At 35.0% G+C, this 21443-nt stretch overlaps 2 protein-coding genes across 3 annotated transcripts in view; both read left to right on the forward strand.

Moving 5' to 3' along the window:
* Positions 1–3927, forward strand: part of si:dkey-220k22.1 — a 108314-nt gene extending 104387 nt beyond the window's left edge. For both annotated transcript variants that reach the window (XM_087253582.1, XM_087253581.1), the window contains exon 6: positions 1940–3927. In XM_087253582.1, the coding sequence (XP_087109708.1) occupies positions 1940–2385 (446 nt within the window). In that variant the 3' untranslated portion in view covers positions 2386–3927. The remainder of the gene's footprint in view (positions 1–1939) is intronic.
* Positions 3928–17157: 13230 nt separating this feature from the next.
* Positions 17158–20882, forward strand: si:dkey-220k22.3. The gene is given in 4 exon segments (NM_001326603.1): positions 17158–17362; positions 17783–17813; positions 18583–18642; positions 18743–20882. Coding segments are annotated over 4 exon segments (615 nt in total). The 5' UTR covers positions 17158–17260; the 3' UTR covers positions 19165–20882.
* Positions 20883–21443: the final 561 nt, after the last annotated feature.

The following is a 21443-nucleotide window of genomic DNA, read 5'->3' on the forward strand; positions in this document are numbered from 1 at the left end:
GCAGTGTGCTTTGCATTTTCATTCTTTGATAAATACCAATTTTAAAGAAATCTAAAGATCTGGGTAGATGGATAGATAGATAGATAGATAGATAGATAGATAGATAGATAGATAGATAGATAGATAGATAGATAGATAGATAGATAGATAGATAGATAGATAGATAGATAGATAGATAGATAGATAGATAGATAGATAGATAGATAGATAGATAGATAGATAGATAGATAGATAGATACTGTGGATGGATGGATGGATGGATGGATGGATGGATGGATGGATGGATGGATGGATGGATGGATGGATGGATGGATGGATGGAAGACAATCATTTGACTATTAAGGTTTAGAAAACAGAGTGTATGTACTTTTATTAACCTATAGGAGAAAATTATCCATATCCCATCTCCTCACTTTCTCAAATCAAAAACTTTCCATTGTATCCACATATCAATATTTGGGAATCAGTCTGGACTCTCACCTCACTTATTGTAACCATGTTCAAAATGTTTATAAAAAGCTGAAACAAAAGCTGTTTGTTTATGGCAAAATTAGGACAAATTTGTCTTTTTCTGTTTCAGAAACTTATCTGCATGCCATAATCTTGTCTACCTTTTCTTACTGTCTGCCTATTTGGTCTCTCACAACAAACGATATCTTGGAGCCAATAGCTAGACTGTACAATAGGGCCTATAAATCCACAACAGACTTTCTGGATGGACACATCACTGTTTTGCTCTATCACTTTCTAAGGCTTTAACATTTCAAAACTACAGTATGAACACAGGTATTAAACTGTACTATCAAATTTTAAATAGCCCTACCTCAGCAGCCCTTTGTGCTTTGGTACCAAAACTCAGCACAAGGACGGATCGTTCCACCAGATCTGTAACAAATGGATGTTTGCCAGTGCTGGCTTTTAAAAACTGTTATGGACAAAGACCTTTCTTTTATGTTTTCACAAAAGCCTGGAATGAGATCCCACAACATCTCAAAACAATACCAGCACTGAGACTTTTTTAAAAATCCCATGCTCGTCATCTGATGGTCAACTATCGCTGTAGCCACTGAGATAGTAGCCTGCTTTTCTTTATTTTATATGTTTGGTGATTGTTTGTACTGTGTTGATGGATGAGATGTCAGTCTGTTTTTATGTTCTGCAGAGCAAGAACCTGCTGAAAAACAGCATTCATACTGAGTCAGGCCCGATTATCTTTTAATCTTTTCCTGTTTAATAATTATAAATAAATAAATAAATAAATAAATGGATGGCTGGATGGATGGATAAGCACTTTTGAAGTTAGAACTTCAAAAATAAACTTCTATTGGTGTGGAAAATAAACTTCTGAATGCAGGTATTTTTTAACAACATCATTAGTTTGCAGAGTTTACATTTGCTCTCTTACTTTTTAACATATATCGATGTGTGAGTGTTTGTGTACATATACTGTATTTTTTTCCTTTCTTTCTTAGAGAAAGTGAAAGCAATGATAGCTTGTGAGTCAGAGGTTCAGCAAAACATCTGTCATGCTGATTCAGAAGAGTAACCTTTTCAATGTTACTGCAAGAACTGTCAACTGAGAGTTGTGAATCATACTCATTTGGAAACACCCTATTTGGTTTTCATTTGTTTGGTTTTTATTAGTTTGGTTTATGTTTCTTTTTTGCATGCAACCCACCAACAAAGTAATATAAAAATCAGTGTAAAGACATGCTTTCTTTGCTATTATGTCAGGATGCTCAGCCTTTTCGTCTCACCACATTCAGCACAAACTGCAAACTCACATTTTCAGTAGCAGCCATGCAGGAAACCCTGCTTTTCACACCATATCACTGCAAAACCACTGGAGTGCAATGAATTCAATTCTTCTGGATAAACGTTGTATATTAGATATGTAATGTCTCAAACTGTCCTTCTTTCTCTCTCACCCTGTCCATAGTTGTCCACACTACTCCTTCAAGCACTACCGGCTGGTTTCTCTACACCACCATGACCTCCAGCCCCAATGCTACAACACAATTCACCAGCACTACCGCTCTGCTGAGCAGCCTGGCCAGCTCAACCCCCAACACCACCACCACCACCACAACAGTCACGCCACTTCCCTGGAACCAGTTCAACATTATCATCCTAGCCGTCATCATCATAGTAGTGATAGCTCTGTTGGCGGTGGTGGGTGGTGTTTACACTTACAGAGAATACCAGAACCGCAAACTGAACGCCCCATTCTGGACTATTGAGCTGAAGGAGGACAACATTAGCTTCAGCAGCTATCACGACAGCATACCGAACGCTGACATTTCAGGGCTTTTAGAGGACGAAGTGAGCGACATGGGCAACGGACAGCTTGCTTTAACTGGTCCTGGAAGTTTGTATAAAGTATAACTGGTGTTTATGGTCAGAAACTAGGCTGCTATGCCTGACACTGGGAAGATTGTGGATATGTGGACCCCAGTTGTTTTTTTTACTGATGGAAAAAGGAGATCAGTTTTATGACACAAAACAAACATTTACACAAGCACTCCCAACAGAGATGAGAAATTTATAAATGTGGAACACTCTAAGGCAACTGAAAAGCCAAGTGGAACATCCTGCCTCCTGTTTTAAAGAATGAGGAGACATGTGTGACGGACCAAACACTGAAACGTTTCTACTTGAGAAATAAGAGAGAGATATTTCATCGTGTGTGAAGAGATCAATCAAATGCATCTGCTTATTAGCATTTTTTGCACATTCGCACACACGCAGTTACGTCTATTGACTCGTTTCTTTTGTTTATGCTGTGGATTTTTTTAATACACGGGAGGATGCTACATTTCGACAAACTCAGGATGGATCATGCAAACCACACCGATTTTAGTGTTCTGCTTCAAGTATGCTATTATATGTGCAGGACTTTAGGGGGCGGCATCACACTAGACCTGGCGTAGAGAGCTAGCCTGCATATTATGCAGTGGAAATAGAGAATACTGATGGACTTCTGCATTTGTTTTTTGGCAGACACTTTCTTGACCAAGCAAATCCCAAGGAGGGATGATCTGTTTTTATCAGGCCAAAGAGGATCGATGTGTCAGTCTCAGATGGAGAAAGCCTGACTTATCCTTGATTTTAGTGGATTTACAGGATGGTGTATGAACTTTTACCTGCTTTATTTATTTTCAGGAAATTCTCCTCAGTCCAGATTTTCCTTGGTGACTTTGTGTTGCCTTGCATGGACTTGACGCAACAGTCTTGTTGTAAGAGTTTAGCAGTTTTGGTTAATTTATTTAGACGAACCTCTCGCTCAGATTGATGATGTGTGTTGTCAGTCAGATTGTGTGGCAACAAATATGATCAGACGAAGAAATATGTTCAGACGAGCAATAATGCCTGTTATGTCTACAGGACAGTAATCAGTCTCTGCCATTAGTTTTGCACAGGCTAAAACAAGTTGAGTGAATGGTTAAGTGAATGAATAAGTGCACATGTTTGAGTGTGTGGGAGTATGTTTATGGGCGCTGAGCATTGGAATTCCATTCTAAGTGGGCAGGAAATATATCAGGTGATGTAAACGGCATAAAAAGGGTGTGAATGATTGAGTTCTTCTTGGAAGGCCCAAACTTGAGCAATAGATCATGTCTGTCTGTATCTCAGATCACTCAATATCTGCTTTTATCTCCCTCCCCATCTGCGCAGTCCTGAAGCGGTCGGCCTTCGATGTATGTTGAAATACAATGATGTAAATATTAGATGTACAGAATAGTTGTCTTGAGGAGGCTGCTATCGTATTGGTACGTGTTGTGACGAGTCTCATTTTACTTGCGCGCACACATAGAGACTAACGTCACAAGTGTCTTAACACATTGTGTTGCATTGTGCTGTATGCATGATGCACTTCATTCACAACTAACTCTGTGAATTTCAATAAAAGTCAGTTTTGCTATATAATTTGTGCTTTTATTATGATTATTATTTATTATTATTATTATTATGGTTTCTTTTAGAGTACTGACACCCTATTTCTACTTTTATTTTCAAAGACACACATTCTGATTCAGTCTTTCATTTACAGATTCACATTCTGCATTTTTGAGAGATTCTAAATTGAACTGCCCGGTCTATAATATGACTATGTCTCACCCCAACCAGCATGATGATGCTGCCAGTTTGAACAAAAGTTTTCCCATCTGGCATAACCCAAGACCCAGTCTTAACTAAATCAAAGATTATTTTGAAGCGAGATTATCAACGAATTGGTTATTATTATTAAGTTAAAGTTTCAATTGGGTTAGGGGTAGGGCACAAAACAATTATAAAAGGTTTCTGAGGTAACAGTAAACAAAATGATGTAGTTTGACCACTTGGTGGTGCTAAGGCTAAAATCGGCAGGTAATTGTAACTACAACACCACCTTTTAGCTGCATTTACACTGCTTGGTTCAAGTGACTCAATTCCGATTTTTTTTTTTTCTGTGTGGCATAGATGATATATGGCGCATGTGCGTGTAAACAGGAAAAATCACATGGATTTCAATTTATTCAAATCAGGTTCAGGCCTTGTTCATATGTTGAAAATTTATCCGTTATGTATTAGATCTTTGACATTGTGTCAGCAGTGTAAGCAGGTAGATGGAATTTTTTACCTGTCAATGCGAGTCGTGGATCATTAAGAACCATCGCGAATGTCCTCAAGTCTGACGCTGTCATTTCAGAACAGACTTTAGCAGAGTCCCAGACCTTAAATTTCATACATAAGGACTAAAAAAAACGTTTATATTGTCATGTATAGCGCAAGTATTTAAGCATGTTAACGAGAGAGCAAAAGGAAGAGAGTGCAATATCCACCACGTAAACAATATAAACTAATATAAACATGTTGCATACATCACGTGCATAAATCATGCCATGGACATTAAAAAGGCTTAGATTAAGAGAAGATGGCCAAATTAGAACTTTTCTGTCATAAACTATAGTAAAACAACTTGTCAAAAAGATTTTTTTTTTAATTAAACTCTGCAAACAGATGAAATACAGGAATGAAGAAAAAGGCGCTCTTTAATTATCAGCAGTCAGTCAGTGCGCTCTTTTATTCCTGGTCATTGTGCCTTTGCTGTGTGCAGAGTGAATGGAGACAATTTCCTCATTCTGACGAACCTTGCCTCAAGAACCTCTGCTATCAGGCAAGCTTAATATTATTTATTAAATATATATTAAATGCAACCAGCCCTGAGTTTTTAACCTGAGCATAAACAGTGTTGTACAAATCTCTGGAATGCCAAGATCAATAATTTTGAAATAAAAAGACTTTTGTATTCTAACAGGGTCATTCATTAAATGGGTGTGACCAAATGTACCCAAAATTACAAAATATATCCTGAAAACTTCTCAAAATTAAAAAAAACTTAAAATGCTTACATATTTGTGTTTGTGTTCATACAAGAGAACTCACTAACTTCAATGTGTACAGTGATACAAATGTACAGCAGTATAAAAATGTTGCATTAGCATTTTGCTCGCTAAAACTTGGTATAGGTTCCTTGTGCAACTTCCTGTCATAAAAGTCAATGTCTTATGTTTGAAGTGCACCAACATTCACATTAAATAAATAAAACCTCTGAACTGAGGCAATCACTCTGTTTAAACTACCACCCCAACTCTTACACAAAAGACGTCTGTACATGATTTTGTGGACAGAAAGTTGTAACATCCCGTCAAGTAAAACATATTAATGTAAAATTGAATTCAGAATTATTAGCCCCCCTAAATTATAAGTCGACCCCCCTTATTTTCTGTTTATCTGAGAGAAGGTTTTTTAGCACATTTATAAACATAATAGTTTTAATAACTTGTTTCTAATGACTGATTTAGCTTATCTTTGTCATGATGACAGCAAGTAATATTTGACTAGATATTTTTCAAGACACTTCTATACAGCTGAAAGTGATATTTAAATGCTTAATTAGGTTAAGTAGGTTATTTAGGCAGGTTAGGGTAATTAGGCAAGTTATTGTATAATAATGGTTTGTTCTGTAGACTATCCAAAAAAATTGCTTAAAGAGGCTGATAATTTTGTACTTAAAATGGTGTTAAAAAAATAAAAAAAACTGCTTTTATTCTAGCCAAAATAAAACAAAAGACTTTCTTGATCAGACATACTGTGAAAATTTCCTTGTTCTGTTAAACATCATTTGGAAAATATTTTTAAAACAATTTAAAGGGGGGCTAATAATTTCAACTTCAACTGTATGTCTTTAACTGGAGTTCTATTTATTATTCAACTAAATATACTTGTGGAGAGGTAAGCGTGATCGAACACCCAATAAGGGGGGAGAGCATGCTAGGAGCCCGGCGGCTAATCAGCGGGTCATTCAGAAATGATAAATAACACCTGTCTTTCTAGTGATTGGGCCGGAGAGACTCCCTTCTTAAGGAGAACGGGAGGAGCAGTCGGGAGAGGAGAGAGCACACACACACACACACACACACACATACACCGATACATGTGTGGTGGCATTTACAGATAAATAAAGTATTTGCTTACCTGAATCGCCGACCCTGTCTTCTTCTTCCCTCAACAACGAACTTTATTACAATACTACACTGTAAAAAAAAAAAATGTGATCAATTAGTCATGACAGCAAATGTTTTTAGGTCATTGTAATTTATTAAACTTAGTTAATTCTTTTCTAATTTAATTTTATGAGTTATGTAAGCTGTTTTAGGTCAGTTTAACATAATATAAGTTCAATGTATTCATAAGGTTGTTTTGATTCAGCTTAAAAATATAAGGCAGCCAGGATTTTTTACAGTGTATCTAAATATCAAATTACACTGATACATATGTGTAAATATACCAATTTGTTAATGACATTAACTTTTTTATGTTGAAATGTGCATTTATATAGGCAATACTTTTAGGGTGTCCTTGTTACACATGTTCCATGTAAAATTAATTATGCATAATTACATGCACCTAACCCTAAACCAGTTGGTTTTGTTGGCAAAAATGTTCATTATAATTTTTTGTGACCAACAAGGCGAAAACTAAATAAAAATTAAGCGATGACATCAACAACTATAACAAAAATATATTGACATTTTCTTGACTAATAAAATCAAGACGAGAATGTAACTGAGGGATGTATTTTGGTAAATATGCAATCAAAATAATCTTGGTGTGTGATGCATGATGCACACACACACACACATTTGAAAAGTACAGTAGACATGGGATACAACATCATTGCCCTCCTTATTGAATCAGTGCTATAGCTGAGCACCTTTTCTTGTAACACCAACTACAACAATAAAGCTTGGTATAAATTGACATTACAAAGTTGAATTAAACTATTTCACACCCTTTTAAAGATTTGATGGCTTAAAACTGTTCAACAAACTAGTTAAAAAAAACTAGTAGTTTACCACGTTGAAATAAAAGGTTTGCTAAATAATTGCACAATCCTGCATTTCCAGACGGCTATTGTTCTTACATGAGGATTGATTGCCGACACATAATTTGACATATTACTTATGATAAAAATAAACAATGCATATCTAATTTTTGTTTTCAATGGAAAAGCTAAATTCTACATTTTAATAAAACTGTTTTATTTAATTTTAAGTTAGAATATTTTGTATAAATAAATGTATACAATATTTGAATTCAAATACACTTAAACCAAATATATTTTAGTCAACTAAATCTAGAGTAAAACTAAAATAGGAATAAAATTTAAATGTAAAACCGACTAAATTTGCTGTCAAAATAAACACTGCCCCAAACCTAACCTGCATTTTAACACTAACTATATAAATAATTAATATTACTCCATAGTTTGTGTATTTAAGTTCTTTAAAATAAGGTGTAACTAATTACAGTAAATGAAATAAGAAGTAATTACTTATTCTGCTAAATGTTCATGACATCATTATAGGTCCATATTCAGTGTATCAGTAAATGTGCACGGTTTTTATGTGTAAATCGGTATACATCAGTTTGTTCTGTTTGCTATGTTCTTACATGTGGATTGATTGCCTTCACATGATTTGACATATTACTTTTAATATAAACAAAAATCCATATAAAAATGTGTGGTCTTCAATGCAAAAGCACTATTCTATATTTTAATATGACTGTTATTTAATTTTAAGTTAGAATATTTTGTATAAATAAAAATGTACAATATTTTAACTAAATTACACTTAAATTAAACCAAGTATATTTAAGTCAACTAAATCTAGACTAAAACTAAAATATGAATACAATTAACATGGAATTTTAGTAAAACTACTAAAACTAAATCAAAATTTGCTGTCAAAATGAACACTGCCCTAAACCTAACCTGCGTCTTAACCCATACCATGTAAATAATTATTATTTCTCCATTGTTAATAAAGTGTATTTAAGTTCTTTCAAATAAAGTGTAACCTAATAAAATGAAATGAGAACTAATTACTTATTTTAATTACTAAACAAACATGACATCATTATGGATGTACATATTCAATGTAAATGTGCAGGGTTTTTTATGTGTGTAAATAGGTTCACCTCAGATTGATCTGTTTGCTACTGTTCTTACATGTGGATTCATTGCTTTAACAAAATTTGAAATATAACTTATGATATGAATAAAAATGCACATCAAATTTTTGGGTCTTCAATGGAAAAGCTATATTCTATATTTTAATAAAACTGTTTTATTTAATTTCAAGTTAGAATGTTTTGTATAAATAAATGTATGCAGTAGTTTAATTAAATTACACCTAAATTAAAGCAAATATATTTTTGTCAACTAAATCTACAATAGATTTAGTCGACTAAAAATAGACTAAAACTAAAATAATTTAAAAGACTAAAATGAATAAATGTCATATGAAATTCAAATGTAATTTTAGAAAAAAAAGTCTAAGATTAAAAAGAAATCAAAGTTTGCTGTCAAAATTAATACTGCGCAAAACCTAACCTGCGTTTTAACCCTAACCATATAAATAATTAATATTACTCCATAGTTACAGTGTGCTTAAGTTATTTAAAATGTTAAGTGCAACCTAAGTGCAACCTAAAAAAATTAAATGAGAACTAATTATGCCGCTAAATAAAAATGACATCATTATGTGTGGACGGGTTCAGTGTATCAGTAAATGTGCAGGTTTTAATGTGTGTAAATAGGTTTCCCTCAGTTTGTTTTGTTTCTTTGGAGAGACCACAAATATCAAGCAAAGGTTACATGACTCCCTTTTTTACTGGTACAGTAAACAATATTGCTCAGATCAGTTTCTTTTTTTCTGTTCAGTGCAATCATCACTTTCATCTGCAGCCCATGTGTTTCTGTTGCCATCATCTGTGTAAGAATCAGGATAGTAGCTTTAAACATGCACAAGTACCTCAGTTCAAAGGTTTTGTTTGTTTTAACACAGCATTTCAAATATGTCCGACCTCCTCCCTTTTATAGCACAGCAAGCGTCATGAGGAACCTACGCTGAGTTTAATTGCGTAATACATGTAGCATTTTTTGCATGGCTGAGCTATAATGATCCTATAATGGTCTTGTTTGATCTTGTACAAATCTGTTGTGCAGAGGCAGTAAAATCCACAAAAGGTTTGCTGTGTTTAGATGTCTGCAGACATCTCCAGGCTATCCTGAATATTTTTATTGTTAGCATTTGCTTGTCATCGGGTGATTTTTGAATAGCTTAATCCTGAAAACAATCCAGTGGATGGTGGTTATAAAAAGCCCCCCACCTACTTAAATGTTCGCGTCTTTAATTTGTACTCTTCTCAAAGGTCAGAGATAGCTGGGGGATTATTCCTGCAAGCGCCCACGTCTTCTAGGTACCCAATAAGGGGTCAAACTACCAAATATCACTGAATCTGAGTCATTTTAAATCAGACTGGGTACATCCTTTTTCCTTGAAGAGAAGATTTTACAAGCTAAACAGAGTGTCTGGCAAAATATCTGGAGATAGTGACAAAGTTGATTATAAAGGCTTATTATTTACTCTTACCATGAATTTAAAATGCAGTGGAACTAAAATATTATTTGTTTTTGTATTAAATTATAGTTTGCTAGTTGAAGCAATACATTGAATTTTTCTACTAGGTAAAAGTAGTCTGAGGTAAAATAAATCATAAATATTCAAAACACACAACAACTGTATGAAAACATTAGCTTGAATACGTTACATTATGCATTTATTACCTTTAAAACATAACTATATCTCCATTCATAATGTAATACAATTCATTTATGGAATTCATGGTAAATCAAGGTAAATAGCCTTCTAACTGGAATAATCTGAGCTAAATCAGAGGCACTTTTGTCCTTTGCTAAAATGGAAAAAAGTTTTAAAAAAAAAAAAAAAAAAGTGAAATCGTGCTGCAGCATTTTTGGGTGCAAACAGACCACGTGGAGCAAACAAGCAGTGCTGCTTAGTTCCTCTTTGAAGCCCATTATTTTTTTATCAAGGTAAGCTTATATTGTGCATTGTAAAAAAAAAAAAATCTGTTAGTTAACAGTTTTGTGATTCACTAATGTTTTATGTACGGTTGTGAATTGCATTACCTATGGGACATCAGTCTCTACTCTGTCAACTTTTGGTGTTGAATATTGAACTCTACAGCTAAACAAAGTGCCTTTTACTGATATGTTAGTAGTTTGAAATCTGTAAAATAGCAGAGAATATCCTGGCAAAGATTACAAGGGTTTCATACCGTAATATACAACACCAACGCAGACTACAACAGTTTAAACTAGGGCAGGGCAAAATGGCAAAAATGCTATCTCGAATTCTTTTCAATATTAAACAGTAACCATATATATTTTGATATAAGTTGTTAATGCTTCTAGATTTAAAAGAGTATCCCCACAATGACTGAAGCTACAAAAATTAGAAGGACCATTAAATAGCATTTTTGATGGCCGGTTTCGAATTCGGTGTCTCTCTAATATCAACACACTTCTAGATTCCCCATGTTGCACATTTCTGCTGTGTGATTGGCTCTTAGATCAATATAGAGTAAAAAGTCCAGAGTTATCATTGTTATTGATATAAATTTTATCACGATTCGATAAAATTTATCGACCCAGCCCTTCTTAGCCCTACCAAACTATTAAAAATGTCTTTTTTTTTTTTTTACTTTTCAAGGTTAAAAGTTTTTGAAAGAAAGATCAAGATCCCATAATGTAATTCAAAAGCATAAATAAATGTGGAGAAATAAAAAACAATAATCACAAAATACGGAAAACTGCTAATTTATTAATATTTTTTACAGTGATAGTTATTGGGCCCTATCATATACCCAACGCATTAAGGCGCAAGATGCGTTTCCTCGACGTGTTGCTATTTTCAAACCAACGCAACCTTAATTTTCCCGTCTTCCACCACGTTGTTTAAATAGCAAATGCACTTGCCCCACTTTGTGAACTAATAGGTGTTTCGGTCTAAAAAAGTGGCGTGTTAAGGCGCATTGTTGGCACGTTACTATTTTAAGGTACTAAAATAGACAGCTCAATAGATCAGCTGAGAGCAGATCTAAAGTCCAGCGCAGAGCGCGTTAGTTGTGCGCCTTGCTTAAACATTGCTTAAAACACGCAGGATGTAGAGCTACACGCAAATATCTTTACAAATGAAAAATAATTAAAAGATTAAAATATCACAAAAATTTATATTTTCTACACAAATAAAAAAAAACATACCTCCATGCCTTCTTCACCTCGGGGGCTTTTTTCCGTTTATTCACGACAATTTACTTTTGTGTAATGTTATTACTTTCATAAGTATTATTTATTATATGCATGTTTATATTTGTTTTATTAAAAGCAGGCTTAGATTTGTCCACCTGTCAGGTTTTGGACGAATATGGGGAATAGGACGTGTGTTTGAATATAACTTTTTTTTGACCACACTTTGTTATTATTGATCATTTATTCATTTGCTGGATATTAGAACCGAATTTCGAAATAATTTTAAAACAAGTCTTTGCGCCTAACAAATGAAATTAATTATGTAGGCTAATAGAAGTCTTCAGTGAGTGCATCCAACACTTCTTTATCCACGAAAGAGAGAAATTGAAAGTAAAGAGGCCAAATGGAGGAGGCTCTGTCTTTATCCTTGAGCTCCAGATGCTCTGTTTAACTGTTCTCTCGCGATTGAAGCATTCGGTTTTTATACTTACGAAGTCCGCCATGTAAATGGCAAATGCGACATGGTGTGATGCAACTGCCTCTAAAAGGAAATGGGAGATCTGATTGGTTTATGCTCAAAACACATCCAGAACTCATTAAGAGAATAAGCACAGCCCTGTTAAACCATGCGCCACATAGAGCGCATTGGCGCCATGTGCTTTAGACTTTGCGCCTAGACCGTTAAATTAGAGCCCATTATTTTTTTATCATCCAGCCCCAGCATTTTAAATCTCATTGATTTTGACCATAAACATTTTGATTTCAGCAAATCACTGCAACAGAGATAGCAACATTCAATCTATCTCAGCGAGGACGTAAACAACAAAAAAAACTTACATGATAACTTTTAGCATTTGATCTAATTTTTTCACAGTAATCATGTTTGATGGAGTAATTAACCTCTGAACAAATAAGAAGAGGTGTTCCACCCCTGCATTTGTCACCAGTTCCCTTCATTAAATGATAAACAGCTTGAAGTGTCATACAGAAATATGATGATAATGTTGATTATATCTCAGATATTGTAAACACAATGCGTATTCTCAGTGGTAGTGATTCAAAACACGAGTGATTTTCACTTGTCCCATTTAACGCAGCATTTTTCCATTGTGCTAATGGAGAGCAGTTCAAGTGGAAACTAACTGATGTAGTGAGAGTCTTTCCTGTGTCTCTGTAGTCTTTCTGGAAATACCGTTATCACGACACAGAGAATAATAATGAGCTTCTAATCAAGGCCATCCCTCAATCCCACAAACCCAGCGGGACACTGGAAACAAACGTTTTATGAGAAGATCTGGATTATCTGTTGGTAGTAGAAGATGGCCCAGATACTGTAATGCAAATATAGCCGAAAGCCTTTGAGCTTTATCGCTCCCAGTAAACAAAGATCATCATCGTAAAATCACATAACACTTAAAAATACACAGAGATGTGAATCACCGTTATGGTGCTTCAAAAAAATCCCAAGGCATTTAAATCAATCTAAGCTCACGATGCCGGAAATCATCAGCATTTAGCCAATAGAGTGCTGACAAGTGGAATTTGATGTCATCGTGGCATCAAGCCATGTATTTGCCTTCGAAATGGAAGACATTTGCGGGCATTTTCTTTTACTTACTTTGATATCATCTGGGAAACTGCCCTCCTTTGGAAATAAATTTTTTTAGTTCTGTAAATAGAGTAACCGATAAAAGTGAGTCATATAAAAAAAAAATACATACAGTATGTACACATAACCGGAAAAACATAATCTGCGTCTGAATCAACAGTGAGATGCTCACAAACAGGTTGCATGTCCCTAAAGCGCCCAGCAAAACCTAAACACGCACTGTGCATGAAGACGTTTGCTGATGCTTCTGCTAACACCCACACCCAATAGAAGCACATGTGTATATATGTGTGGTGACCTTGTTTGCATGATTGATTACTGATATGTCTTATGACTTCCAGTTAGCATTGAGGGAAATACCAAATGGGTGGTCTATGAAATGTGTGTTCCTTTAAATGGCATGTTTACCCCAAAATTTGACACTTATTTCATGCTGGTGCTAACCTGAATGCCACTCCTGGTTTTGCAGAATACACGAGAATACCCTGATAAGTGGTTTCCGTGCACTGACAATGGTGTTAATGACTGGAAAAATAATTAAATAACCATTAGGTCTTCTGAAGCTGTATTAGTTATGAGCTCTAGTTATGACCACGCATTGTGCAGGAGCATTCAATGCTGAAAACCGAGCTTTATAGCTGTGCACAGATGTTTTTGACTTGGGGGAGTGCTTAACTTTAGCCAATATTTTTCACCAAAAGTATAAATTACACCAGTCTTGTTAGGCCTAAAAAGGGGGAAAAAGTCCCAGCGATTAGGTGGATTTCCTTATTAGTCACAAAACATAATCGTCATTGCAACGACTCCATAATGGAAAGCTTTAGAACTATGAAAACATTATTATGTTTGTGGTACTGTATGTTTTGCTCGTCAATCGATTGCTTCTGCATCTGATGTGGCTTCTGATCGGAGAATGAGGCAAACACTAGTATGAGACAAACCATATATTGTTGCTATTAAAAAAAATTGGAGTGACAGAGATTGATAACTAGATGTATTTGTCCATTTTAGTGTGGTCAAGAAGTCACTTTCTAAGTACAATTTATGTATTATAAAATTCGAAGATTTTTACACCACATCTACAAAGTATCGATAAACAATCTGCATAGTATTTTTGGAAGGTTCTGCAAGTTGAATTACATCATAATAACGCAATATAAACTCACCGGCCACTTTATTAGGTACACCCTACTAGTCCCAGGTTGGACCCCTTTTGCCTTCAGAACACCCTTCATCCTTTGTGGCGTAGATTCAACAAGGTACTGGAATTATTCCTCATAGATTTTGGTCTATACTGATATGATGGCTTCTTGCAGTTGCAGCAGATTTGTCGGCTGCACATCCATGATGTGAATCTCCCGTTCCATCACATTTCAAAGGTGCTCTATTGAGATCTGGTGATTGTGAAGGCCATTTGAGTACAGTGAAAGTAACCATCAGAAGATGAGTACACTGTGGTCACAAAGGCGTGGCGTTGACACAATGCTCAATTGGTACAAATGGGCCCAAAGTGTGTCAAGAAAATATCCCCTACAACGTTACACCACCACCACCACCATCAGCAGCCTTAACTATTGATACAAGGCAGGATGGATCCATGCTTTCATCTTGTTGATGACAAATTCTGACCCTATCATTCAAATGTTGCAGTAGAAATTGAGACTCATCAGACCATGAGTCTTTTGACATTTTTCCAATCTTCTATTGTCCAATTTTGGTGACCAGTGTGAATTGCAGCCTCAGTTTTCCGTTCTTGGATGACAGGAGTGGCACTGGGTGTGGTCTGCTGCTGCTGCTATAGCACATCCACCTCAAGTTTTGACGTCTTGTGCATTCAAAGATGCTCTTCTGCATACTTCGGTTGTATGTTGATGGCTGTGCGTGAAAATCCCAGTAGATCAGCAGTTTCTGAAATACTCAGACCAGCCCGACCATGTCTACATGCATAAATGCATTGAGTTGCTGCCATGTGACTATCTGATAAAAATGTGTGCCTAATAAACCGGCCAGTGAGTGTAAAATATTATATATTGTAAATAATTTTATTGGAAAAAAAAAATTTGTAATGAAAGTTTCCAATCATAATAGATACTTCATACATTAATTCCTGCTAAAGCAACCTCATGCCATTTCGTAACATTTTGTTAAAATGTCTAATATATATTATTTATACAGTCTTATTCATACACTTTAGTACAATCTGCTTATCCCCCAATGAGGGTTAGGAGAGGGGTTTGGGGCACAACTTAAAAAAAAATGACTTTTATGACTTAACATAAATAGTTATGTTTCCTTGTGAGACTGAGCTGGTCCTGTTTGTTTGTTTGTTTGTTTGTTTGTTTGTTTGTTTGTTTGTTTGTTTGTTTGTTTGTTTGTTTGTTTGTTTGTTTGTTTGTTTGTTTGTTTTTTCACAGACATGAATCACTTAGGCCTTAAAGGAAATCCAAAGTTTCGCACTCACAATTCTGGATTTGCGGTGAAGTTCAAGTGCTTTCAACTCATAGACCTACAACGATCCTTCCAGCATGACTTGAATGCACCATAAGACATCTATAAGTCTAATTTTAGGACTGTATAGTGCACTCAAAAATATTTTGCTGTTTATTAATAGTGATTTAAAATGAACTGAAACAACAAAATTCTTAATTTTTGGGTGGGACAACTTAATTGTTTTATGTTGAATTCACTTCAATTTGTAAAAAACTAACAAGTTAACTTTTTTTCCATGTTGTCTCAACACAAATCAATTGTGTGGAACCAAGAATATTTTACAGTGTGTTTTAAAGCTTTCGGTTTAAATAAAAAGCACATTACATAAAAAGGTTTTGCGCACTAATGCTCACATCCCATTTTAATTAAAAATATTCAAAAAAACAACTTCATAACTTCAGCAGATTTAGAAACTCTGAGATTTAAAAAAAATTAACCATGAACATCCTGTTGCATAATGACAATGGCGCAAATAAGAGCTGATGCTGTAAAAAGAGCTGATGTTGTGAAAATAAAGCTTCAATTCACTTGTGAACTAGTTGGTAATGTTTAATTCAAAGGCTCTGAATTAATAGTAATAGCACAATAATGATAATAATAATGTAAAAAACACGTAAACATAAGGCACTCAAACATCTCCTATATTAATATTATGCAAAATACATACAAATGATTTAGAGTTACATCAAAATGGTACTCTCAGTATTTATTTGAACTGTGGTCTTAATTGTGGACTGTTCAAAAAAAGCATTTTTTTTAAATCACTTAAAATCTAAATTGTTGTATGCTGTCAACTAAAAAGTGGACATGTGTTAGGTTTTCCAGTCAATGATTTAAATAATATTCAGTTTCTTGCACTATTACTATTTCTTTAAGTAACTTCTCTCAGTTCTCTTTCCACCTATAAAACTAAATAAGAGAAAATCACTAAAAGATTTGAATGAAACTAAATATTCATTCACAAACTAGACATTGATAGATTGAAATTGCTAGATGATTGTGAGAAGATACCAATGACTTTGGGTCTCACACAATACTATGTTTCATGAGTAAACTACGTTAATGGTGATTACTCAGCCTTGACATCTCGATTAGAGTGAATCTCCTTTAGAGTTCTTTAGAGGTTTGGAATAAATAATGAATTCAATTTTTCAGGTTGAACTTTGCCTTTAAGACATACCAGAACAGTTCTTGTGTCTCTTAATGGTTGTTTAATTTCCGAACTAACATGAGTGAAAGTTTCAACATGTCAATTTACTTTCATAGCATCGTCTCAATGTCTCAGTCAACGAAACTACATTAAATTTGTTCGTGTAAAATGTTTGCCGTCACCATGAACACATCCTCCACCCTCGTGTCACCCACAGGTGATGTGGAGTTAATAGCTCACCGTTCAATGCGTGGGAGAGTCGTGTCTCATTACACTCGTCAACTTCATCCGGTACAAGAGGCTTTTTTAGTGTAAGACTGGAGCTATTTGAGCATCTGGAGTAGCAGGCATGGATACAACGCGCGCAGCAAGAGCGCACATTCTCTGCACATCGATAGCTCTGCTCCTTGTTTTAATCGCATCGTGTTTGACCTACATCTTCTTACCGAAGGTAAATATAATGGGATCTATTACACTAAAGTTTCTACAGCTATTTTGGAGCATAGAATTATCTTGTGTTCGTGGTTCAGTGGGAGAGTTTAAAGAATGACTGAGTATGAATAACGTTTGATAGTTTACCATTCAAGTAAGTTTGCGGTCTGTTTTTTTAATGAAAAAGGGGAAAAACGTGTCATCTCATCTGTTTCATGTGCTGATAAACTTGCTTATAGTTTTCCAGCTAAAGTTGTTTGTCCAGCATTTAATGCGGATGGTTGCTAACTTAGTTAATTCATGGATTGAGTTGCAGAGGGCGCGTTTGTCTAAAATGACGAATGGAAACAATCATGCTAAGCATGTTCACATAGTTTCTCTGTTTCTGTTCATTCTACTGTTAAAATATACATGACATTTCTTACCGTGATTTTAACAGGTGCCTGGTTGCAAGATATGCGCCATAAATGGTAAGTTTATATTATTATTAACTCCTTATTAACTCATATTTAGTCTACTTATAGTAGTGTAATGTATCCTTGTTCTTGAATTGTATTTATTTTATTTCCACAAGGTAGCTACTAATGAAATTGTGTATTTTTTACGAAATTACAAAATGTTCAAGTTCATCAATAAGACTTAAAGGTTTTGTAGTCATTTGTAATATTTACATCTGTAATACAGATATCCTACAAGTTTTGTATCCTTCTCAGGCGAATGCGACTAGTGTTTTAGCGGACACATGATATTAATTAGCAAACCGACAAACTCCCACAGGTTATTATTTTGACATCAGTAATCTCGCACGAAGATCTTGAACTATTTTTTTAGATTAAATCTGAAAAATCATTTATAATTTTGTTTGAGAGTTGTTTCACAAATCAGTGAAAAGTGTAACCCAAAACTGGCTTCCGAATGCGCCGCGCTAACTTTAAAATAAAAAACAGATACGACAGAACAGTTCTGAAAGCACTTACTTGTTTGAATCTCCATTTGCTGTAGTTCACCATTATCCTATCGACCGTAGAGTTTTGACCAAACCTGTTGTCTGTAAATCAGCCAGCTGTGCTCTCGTTTTTCCTGTGGTGCGCGAGTGTTTGCGGGAGTCTGTGTGTGTTTGTGTAAATGCATTTTGTGGGTGCTTTAGGGCACGTTCCTGTACAGCTGGCAGTTGCACTTTTAGTCATTCGTGTTGCTTAATTCAGCATTATTTTCTTATACCTCTTTTTGATCTGACAGCAAGCGCGATAGCAAGCATATTCAGACATCAACTCTCCCAAGAACAATTGCTTCTTACAGGTAACTAACTAGCTTTTGACATGACTGAAGTCTATATAAGCCTAAGCATTCCATGTTTGTCCTAATTTTTTATTCTCTTTCTCTCTGTCTCTGTTTTAAGCTTGCAATCATACAAGTAATAGTCGCCTGATATGGGAAGATGAGTGGGAGGAGAAGAGGAAGGACGATGAGAGTATTCTGGACCACAACAAAACTTGGATAATCCTACCAAAGGAAGGCGTTTACCTAGTCTACGTACAAGTAAATTTCAATCTAAAGCCACAAAATAAAAGCTCTAAGGTTGAAGTCAAATTTCAAGTGGATTTTGATGATGGTGATCGTGAAGAAATATTTTCAGCCGCACACGACACTCGGGTGGTGAACGAAGACTACCAAGATGCAATGCTCAACACTTTTCTTCTGATGCACATGGACAAAGCGTCCAACCGGTTATCTGTGAGAGCATTTCCAAGCGATCAGCTGAACTACCAGCCACGACCCTTCTCCACCTACATCACTATCATTAAGTGGGCAGACAACTAGTAGAGTGTGGATCGTGGGCGACAAATATTGCATAAATGATTGTCTGTACACATGCCCACGTTATGCAATGGCAGCTGTTCTTGTATTACCGTTCACTTTAAGTGTGGCATTTGGATAGGACGTGCTCTCAGAATCAGCTGCTAGAACACCTGAGATTTTCCAGCTATTGTACTAGGAAACGCTCGCTGACATTAACAAGGATTGCGTGGGGGTTGTGATACTTTCTTGGTGTTTTTCTTCTTCCTTTCGAAATATGAAGATCACATCTCTTGATCTTCTCAGAAGCATGACACATTTTCCTCTCAACAGACAAATGAGTTAGGTTTGTTTTGTTTCAGTTTTTTTTTATGACTCAGTATGAAAAAAGGGCATCATATACTGTTTATGAGCACTGACTTTGAAGATCCTCGTGTATTACACACATAAAGGATGTCAGCTGCCTGTAAACAAATGCTGTTCTGCAAAACAGAAGTAGTAAGCTAATTCTGAACACGTTTGTCAGTGACCTGATTTTTCGTGTTTATAAAATCATAGTGTTTTAATCATCGACAGCTGAATGTACTTGAAAAACCATGTAACACCCTGTCTTTGTTCGAGACCATTTTAGTGTTTCATTTCAAAGCTCAGCATGTCATACAAAAGCTAGGACTGTGGAACAACACTTTCAAGTGTAAATATAAGCTTTTTAAGACATGAAATCATTGTTTTAATTTAAAGAAAGATGTAATAATCGTGAACCAGAGTTCTTGTTTTAATGTTTGGAGCCGTAAGCAGATTTGTCAAGCCACAAAAGTGTTTGCTTGCTCATGAATGTAATGGAAATGTTTTCTAATGGGGGCGGTGAATGTCTAGGAGTGGTGGTGGGGTTTTTTTCCACAAAATATAATCACTAGTTGCAATAGTATCAAACAGTTTTTACTTCAGGAATTCGTCATTTGTGATCATAGTTTTGGAAATCAATAACTCAATCCAGCTGGCAACTTTTGTTTAAGCCTTACTTAACCTTACTTCTTCAGGTTTTCTGTTCATTCTTGAGTCCTGTGTTCTTTCCCTGATACTATAGGCCCTTATGCTTGTGTTTATACTAACAATGTCATTTTTGATGCGAAAGGATTTCAGTTGACTACGTTTATTTCACTGTTCTCAGATATACAAATACCTTATATTTATATGTAATTTGTAATATTTCTATTTAAGCTACTTATTATAAATAAAGCAATGTGTTGTAACTTTCTGTACACCTATTGATATTTTATGTAAGTCATTCACAGCACATTAGCTACATCATCACACATAAATATGCTCCAAAAAATGAGTTCGGGTTGGACTAAATGATTGCATTAGGGTTGATGACAATATCACAGTATGAAATAACACAAAACATTGTTGCTGTCATCTCAGCTTTAAGATTTCCAGCCTGTTCTGCAAAATAAGAACAGTAATATGAGTTTAGAAAAAAAAGGAAATTTAAAAATGTTAAATAAATCTAAAAGTTAATTTTAGGACATCTTTTGGTACTAGTTGCCCAACTGAAAATGAATGTGTTATAATAACCAAAAATTACCATTACAAGAATGATGCAGATAGATTTTTGTGATTAGATACTCTGATAAATCGATGTTACTAAATTTTTCAGAAGAACAAGATATTACTCTGATCAAGTAAAAATAAATAAAGTGTCAACCAGGTATATTAAAGCAATTGTTAACCCAAAAAAATTGTTACCTGATTATTTATTCTCTCTCCCTCTCTCGTGTGTTTTTAAACTTTTATACGTTTTTTCCTTCTGTTGAACACAAAAGATGATATTTTGAAGAATGTTGGTTGCTGGTATACCCATCAACTTCCATGGCACACTCTCAGAAATAAAGGTACCAGAGCTGTCACTGGGGTGGTACCTTTTCAAAAGGTACACGTGTACTTGAAGGGTCCATATTGGTACATCAAAACTATATATTAGTACCTACAAATTTTAAGATTAACACTTTTTTACTTTTTAGCTACTAATGTGTGCCCTTGAGGTATTAATATGGACCTTTTAGGTACAAATTTGTACCTTTTGAAAAGGTCCCACCCCAGTGACAGCTTGTGTACCTCTCGTGTACAGCTCGTGTACAGCTCGTGTATTTCTGAGAGTGCAGGAAAATATTAGGCTTTTTGCTTAAAATAGTAATAACATTTTTCTTTTTGTGTTCAACAGAAGAAATCAATTAAAATAGGTTCTGAACAAAAATTGTGTGAGTAAATGATGGCAGATTTGTCATTTTTGGGTGAACTAT

Source organism: Danio rerio, chromosome 5 (assembly GCF_052040795.2).
Source record: "Danio rerio strain M-AB ecotype USA chromosome 5, GRCz13ab, whole genome shotgun sequence".
Lineage (NCBI taxonomy): Eukaryota > Metazoa > Chordata > Actinopteri > Cypriniformes > Danionidae > Danio > Danio rerio.